General features: G+C 38.3%; 1 protein-coding gene across 1 annotated transcript in view; it reads right to left on the reverse strand.

The window, feature by feature from the left end:
- Positions 1–376: 376 nt before the first annotated feature.
- Positions 377–7293, reverse strand: part of kif5aa (kinesin family member 5A, a) — a 35579-nt gene continuing 28662 nt past the window's right edge. The window contains exons 21-30 of the mRNA XM_017417809.2: positions 6880–6981; positions 6522–6582; positions 6368–6439; positions 6077–6181; positions 5049–5265; positions 4643–4808; positions 4392–4471; positions 4227–4266; positions 4044–4129; positions 377–3161 (exon numbers count right to left, since the gene is read on the reverse strand). Of these exons, the coding sequence (XP_017273298.1) occupies positions 4051–4129; positions 4227–4266; positions 4392–4471; positions 4643–4808; positions 5049–5265; positions 6077–6181; positions 6368–6439; positions 6522–6582; positions 6880–6981 (922 nt within the window). The 3' untranslated portion in view covers positions 377–3161; positions 4044–4050. The remainder of the gene's footprint in view (positions 3162–4043; positions 4130–4226; positions 4267–4391; positions 4472–4642; positions 4809–5048; positions 5266–6076; positions 6182–6367; positions 6440–6521; positions 6583–6879; positions 6982–7293) is intronic.

Below are 7293 nucleotides of genomic sequence, written 5' to 3' on the forward strand. Positions count from 1 at the left end.
AGGTTGAACAACTGGGAGATAAAGTTAGAGAGGCCAGACTGACATGGTTTGAACATATGCAGACAGAGGCCGTCTTAAATCAATAAACCATATAAAAGCTACAAGTAGGTCTTTGGTAAATATGAGTTGAAAAATAAAAATAAGCTAAGGGCCTCAATACCTCTTCTTTCCCATGGGCCCCAAAATGACTAATTCTGCCTCTGCAGTTACTCCTAAAAGAGGTCTGACAGCTATTCAAACCCGAACGAGAAATAATTCATTTTACAACCACTAGATGGAGCCAATTTCATCAAATCGCATGTATTTGATACTACTTTCATTCTTACCTTATCAAAAACATTTTAACAACGTTCAGAGAAGGATTACAAACATCGAATGTCTTTTTTTTTACAGTTTTATTTACCTTTTTTACTACAACACAGAGGTCCACATACAATAGAGCATAATGATGAATCTATATTTACAGATGTTCTGCAAGGTGTTGCTTCACATAATCATGTTGACGCTACAGTAGAGGCCTACAGAAATAAATAAAAGAAGCATTTTTCTGAACAAGGTCAGCGTGCATCTTACTAAGTCATGACACGCCATTTTACTTACAAGATTAACAATATATAGCACATGTACTTTAGATATGTTAAATTGAGACAGAGTAACAGCAGGTGATACCATAGCACACACTCCCTCCCAGTTCAGGTTTATAGACTTTAAATATGATATCAGATGGAGGGTCTGTCTGGAGCTGCACAGCAGAAACTGTTGAAAGATTTGCTTCATTGGGGATGCTATGCTATTTATGTACAAGTTTTCTCTCGTTCTTTAGCTTTAAGGAGGACATGTTAGTCTGATTGTTCATCAGCAATCACATAGTTTAGGAGGAAAACAAGCAAAACAATGGCGATGACATGTTTGCTATGATTATGAATGTTAAGCCCTGAGATGTTGTTAATGCCAGTAAGTCCATCAGGTCAAGTGGTGTTGTAATGAATAATGAACATGAGCAGAGAACAAAGCATACACCTTATGTCCTGTATGGGCTAATTCACAATCAGAACAAGCCTTGTTAAATGATATAAAACACCGGTGGTTCCCCAAAGTTTGGGTCAGGACCCCACTGGGGGTCATGATACATCAGGTGTCTGTGTCATGAGAGGATATTCCAAAATCAAATTAAATTTCAAAATGTCTAATGCAATATTTTTGTCATAGCTACAAGAGAAGAAAATAAAAGTTACAAATGAAGTTAAAAAACCTATTTGTGGTGTCAATACGCTTGTGTTTAATTACTTTTTTTTAGTGATGTTTGTTTACTTTAACCAGTTTAAGTAATTTTGAGATTTGGAAGGTGAAACATTTGAAAAGCGCTGATCCCTTTTTTAGGGTGGAAATTTAAGATTTCATCATACATATGTCAAACAAGAAGAGTCAAGTCAGATGTCAGTGAATTTTGATGAAGCACAAACATTTAAAAGTAACTACAACTCAAAATGAACTCTTTCTAACCCTGACAAAGCATGCAGGGACAACTGTTTGCCTACATACATTTGCTTTACTTACTTTTGCTTCATTTTGTCTTTTGATTCAGTGATTCACTGTCACCAGACCTAGTCATTACCCACCTAAGAAATGCTGCTTTCCTCTATCCTGATTGGCTGGTCAGGATTTTTCCTAGAGGAATAACAGCACAGCCTGACAACCAGCTGCAAACTTTCCCTGAAGTGTCCCAGACTGGTGCCTGCTCAGCTGGGGAAACACCTGCAGACACTGAACCACTAAATGACATCCTTATTGTCCAAAAACAATACTTTACTTTTCTCTTGTAGAAATCTAGACAAGGCAGCAGACCTCTGCAGATAATGTAACACTACATTTTGTGATCTGGAATTATAAAAATGACAAATGTCATTTCATTTTTAAGAATAGGAAATTCTGTTCCTCTGCTTAATGAAACCATTTAAAGCCAAGCTCTGATATAATGGAAAATGAAAATGTGCATGAAAATCTTTTCAAGAGAATACAAGTACAGCTATGATTAAAGCATTCAAATCTACTTTAGGTACAGGTACTTAAATTTAAATCTGTAGAAATTCTAGGATTCAGTATTTGAAAGGATGATATCCATTAACAACAAGCTGTTCTAGAGGTAGTAATTACAAATATATGCAGGGGACAGAGCATGTTAATTTGATTGTATGAAATAATTTCACGTTAAGGCTTGGAAAAAAAAGGAATCACAAGGTGTATGTGTAAGAGAAGCGGGGCATCATACAGTTGCAACATTACAGTTTTGAAGCAACTACAGGAGGTTTCTTCAACACAACTGCAGGTCTGAGCTGGGTTTCCATCACTTACAACATATTTAATCACATTTAAAGAGCTCCATGTGTTGTTTTCTGATCTGCACTCAACTTTACTCTAAAATAGAAATGATCCAGTGCTTAGATGAAGGTTTAGATTAAGGGTAACTATTTTCTCTCATGTTTCTGGCATCTGCTGAACCAGTTCAACCTTACTCACAGCATACCAGCTGCAGACCAAACTCGTGACACATGCAGAGATTTGAAGGCTTTACCCACAAAGCGACATGCACAGAGAGTGTGGGGCTTCTCTTACAAGCTGGTGGTACACAGTTTGCACTCTTACTTACAACAGAGAAAAAGGTCATGACTGCCTACACCCACATGATGCCTGTTAGAAAGTCTGTGCAGGGGACGGAGGAAGCTGTGCATTCAGACAAACAGCTGCTGGTCAAAAAACTACTGGAGTGTACAGCACGGATATTTACAATGTGTGAGTATAGAGCAATCAGGAATGGGGTCAGCCCAGTTCCAGTTCAACCACCTCAGGGGGTAATCAGTTAACATCGAGGGAGCTGTTGATTGGCTGAGGGTTCAATGTGTAAATTTAGTTCATGTTTAGTTATTTAAATAAAACAGAGATAAAATACGTTGACTGAACTAGAAGGGACTGAACCCCAAACTGAGGGCCAGAGTGGCCAACATAGCAACAGGAGGGGCTTCATCTAGTTAGAAGACTACAGGGCTACAGATCTCCATCTTCATCTCATTGGTGATGGAGAGGGAGGGGCGGCGGGGACAAGGGCTGCATGCAGAATGGAAAAAGAGGGTGGTCCTCGGATGGGTACAGTGTTTGGTCGTGTTCTGCAAAAAGACAATTAAAAAAAAGTCAGCATTTATAAAAGGAAAGATTATACAAAATATTATAAATCATCTTCTGTTATCAAAGAACATAACCGTTTTTGTTTGATTAAAAATATTGTTTAAACCCTCATTTATTTCTCAATTTAAAATCCATTCAATTACAAGCTTTGTTAAATGATGGTAAACATCTTAGAACGTTAGAAGAAACATCTGAAAGCCAAAAATACATATACAATTTTACATAGACGACTTACATCATTAAATGTTGGAAGAACACATGAACACATAATACGAATAGTGATTAATTTTACACAGCTGCACTATCATGTAACAATACAGGAAGTCTGAGATGTTTAACAGGATCTACAGTAGGAAATGTATAAAGCTTATAAAGGTCCAGAATCATAAGACATGAAGAGATTTGGCCTTTTTTTATCCTCTCAGATCTGTAAACATATCCAAAGACACCATGTTGCAGGAGATTATTTCAATGGTGGACCAGAAGGGACAAATGAGTCACAAAGCATAAAAGAGTACTTTTACTTTTCTTATACTCAGAAAACCTTTGTGTTGATTCTTGGCTGAGCTTAGGAGGGTATTTAGTTGGATGCAATCTGTAATTTGCATTGAATAACATCTCCATGAGTGATAAGTATTATTTTAAGTGGTGTGTGTGTACTTCTCTGACTATAAAGTGAAAACATTTTGCTTATTAGTGTCAAACATCTTTCAAACACATGACACTTTATGGGTCAATGAATCAACCTTTCTTTGGTTTACTGTTTATGGAATTAAAATTGAGGGTGGGATTAAGCATTTGGTTGTTAAAACATTAGAGTTAAGGGGTCATAGGAATGTATCCAAGTATTTTTGTGTGTTTACCTTCATATTAACTTGCAGCAGTCTCCTGCTGAATGATGAATTGTCTGTTTGAGTCATCCACCTCACTGCCACAATGAATGTCACTCCTGTCAATGCAGAGACAAAATAAAAATACAGTCAGCTCATTTAAATTATTTATTGGACCATTTTTCACTCCTATTGAACCCTACCTGACATCCTCACCTGTTATCATTTATGTCTCTGGTTTCACTGATGCTGTTACCTGTTGGAAACAAAACGGGAGTTCATTGAGTTCTCATGTGTTCAAACATACGGTAACTATCAGGACATGAATTATTAGAAATCATTATACTAAATATGCATTCAGGGGTTGTTTTATTTATTTACCATTGTCGATGTTGAGCGGGTAAGACTCCAGTATGTCCCCATTATATCTGCCTGCTCTGTAGCCCAGTGCTGTAGAAACTCTGCCAAACCCCAAAGACAAAAACACAGCAGTTATACGAGACGTTAAAAAGGACGACATGTGAGAGTTCATAATTCAAAAAGCTATGTACAAATAACTCTTTTCATTGCCACAAACAAAAACTGGCTGCATTATCATGCAATAAAAACTGCAAGAAAAGGTTTCGACTCACGTGTTGCTCTGGACGGAGTTGGGGCTGCAGTTGACGCTGGAGGAGCTCTTCTGTGTCTGGAAGAGGGCGTTGCTGTAGGCGTTGGCATATTCAGTAGCACGAATGTAGGTGTAGAATGGATTTGTAGGAGAGCAAACAGGAAGCTGCTTTGGTCTCACTGGTTTAGCTGTCAGGATGATAATGTGATTAAAAGTAAAGAACAATTCTGACAAAACTGGGTTCATATTAGTGAGGTATAAAAAGATAAAATAAGAACATATGTTACAAATTGATACCATATCCCATTTTTCTATTAGTCATAAAAGTATTTACTTGCTGGTTAATATATTCCACTTACTGTGCTGTTTTTTTAACTGCAAGTGTTAGTGGTTATAATGTTATGGCATGATTAGATTAAGTGCTGTACCAATTTGAGCTGCATGGGGGCGCCTCAAAGCATTTTTTGCCCTCATGGCATCTTTGATGCGATCAACCTCCTGCTGATAGCGGCGACGGTCCATCATGGCGCCCTCTTTGGCGTCCCTCAGTGCAGTCTCCAGGGCCTTAACTCTCTCAGCAGTAGACCGAAGACGTTTCTCCAGCTTTGGAAGCTCACAGCGCAGATCTGCATTGTCACGAACCAGCTAGACGAAGGAGAGAAGAAGAAGCATGGGGATGTGTAAACATGATTAAAGGTTAAATTAAATAACTGCTGAGCCTTTCATCTTGATATTCTTGTTTAACAGCCAGTGAAAAAATAAATATTTATAATATTTATGAAAAAGGTCACAGTGTATAATTTTGTAAATGCTGATTCAACATTTAGTTCAGTTCATTTTTTTTTTATACAGCGCCAACTCACAAGTCACCTCAGGGCACTTTACAAAAACATTCCCATACATTCCCATAATGCTTTGCATTACCACTATTCGACATGCTGCTGACTTGTCAAATTTTGTAAATTAAATTCCTCTGTCATTTTGGATGTGTGAACCCGTAGCCAAGAGCACCAAACATAGTTTTGTTTTGCTATGCATCATGACAATAAAGATTCCTAATTCTTGATTAGAAAATTTTAGTTAGTAAAAGTTATATATCCAAGGAACACAACTGGTGCTAAAATGGGAGGTATGACTTTTATTTTTTGTAACTTTTACACTTTTCCAATTATTCAACTTTATTTACTCACAATTTTCTCATAGAAATACATGAAGATCTCTTCAATTCCTTCAAAAACATTCTTCTCTTTGGAATCTGCTTCAGCTCTGTTTTTGACTTTTATGCTACTTTCAGCTTTTAGCTAGGCTTTTGCTACTTTTAGCTTTAAAAAGTCAGTTTCAGCTTCTTTAGCGAATTTCAGCAGTCATTAGGCACTCGGCATTCATTCTGTATGTTTGCAGAAAACTGACTTTCTCTCGTTATATAAAGTTGCTCTCATTTCTGCTGGCCGCTCACCTGTTTGTGAACCTTTGTAAGTTGGTCCAGGTTATTCTCAAGAAAGGAAATCTTCTGCTTCTGGGTGCAAGACCCCCCGCTATCATCAGGTTCCATTTCGGAACTCTGAGGAAATGATAAAAACACAAAAGTAAAATATCAATTAGAAAAAAATGTGCACTGTAAACAGTTAAAACATCTCCTAATTGGATGTTTGTGTGCAGCTATCAAAATACAAATGAGGATGATGTTGCTATTTATTTTGAAGTTTGACAAAAAATATTCATGTCATCGATTTCTTTCGAACTTTACTTTTTTAACCCGCGACGTGAGGTCTTGAACGAACAGCTTGCGCAGGTTGTGGAGGGTCTGGAGTTCGCGGGCCTGGAAGACAGACAGATGGAGAAGGAGATCAAGGAGTCAACTCTGGGTGATGTGGATGGACAGCTGTGTTTGTTTTACTCACAACAGTCTCCTCCAGACCCTTCAAGTCCTGTTTGGTCTGCTCATGGCGCTCATGCAGGAATCTAACGAACAAAAACAGCAATATAAAAAGGTAAATATTTTTTTCTACAGAACATTTAATGATCTATGTGTGGTTCTTAGCTTCTTTTGCTGGAATTTAAGAGAAAAGAAGCTGAAAACTAATAACTCAGACTGTCTTCATGTACTTAAGTTACATCTTTTAAATGATCATGAAATTATCAATAAACTACTCATAAAATACTTCTTTCGGTTTTCATATCACACCTAGCATTCTACATGCAGAATTTGATTTTAAGGTGAAGAATCTAATCTGAGAAAGTGCACTCCGCAGCACTTACGAGAGCTCCTCCAGGCGCTCGCTCTTGGTGCTGTCCTGACTCTTCAGGCGTTCAAAGTCAGAACGCACCTGAGCCAGCTCCAGCTCCAGTTTGGAGTTACGACTGGAGGTGACAACATATATAATTAGACAAAAAGAGAAAGGGAGGAAGAAATTACATAAAAATAAACTTACAGCCCAAATTACTGTAAATCTGTTAAGGGGTTAGTGCCTTTTGGCCCAGGGCTAGGGTTAGGGTCTCCTCAGGGTTGAAGGGGTTAGGGCCTTCTGGCCCAGGGCTAGGGTAAGGGTCTCCTCAGGGTTGAAGGGCTGGGAGCCTTTTGGCCCAGGGCTAGGGTTAGGGTCTCCTCAGGGTTTAAGGGGTTAGGGCCTTTTGGCCCTGGGCTGGGGTTAGGGTCTTCTCAGGGTTGAAGGG

This window comes from Kryptolebias marmoratus, linkage group LG8 (genome assembly GCF_001649575.2).
Source record: "Kryptolebias marmoratus isolate JLee-2015 linkage group LG8, ASM164957v2, whole genome shotgun sequence".
Taxonomy (NCBI): domain Eukaryota; kingdom Metazoa; phylum Chordata; class Actinopteri; order Cyprinodontiformes; family Rivulidae; genus Kryptolebias; species Kryptolebias marmoratus.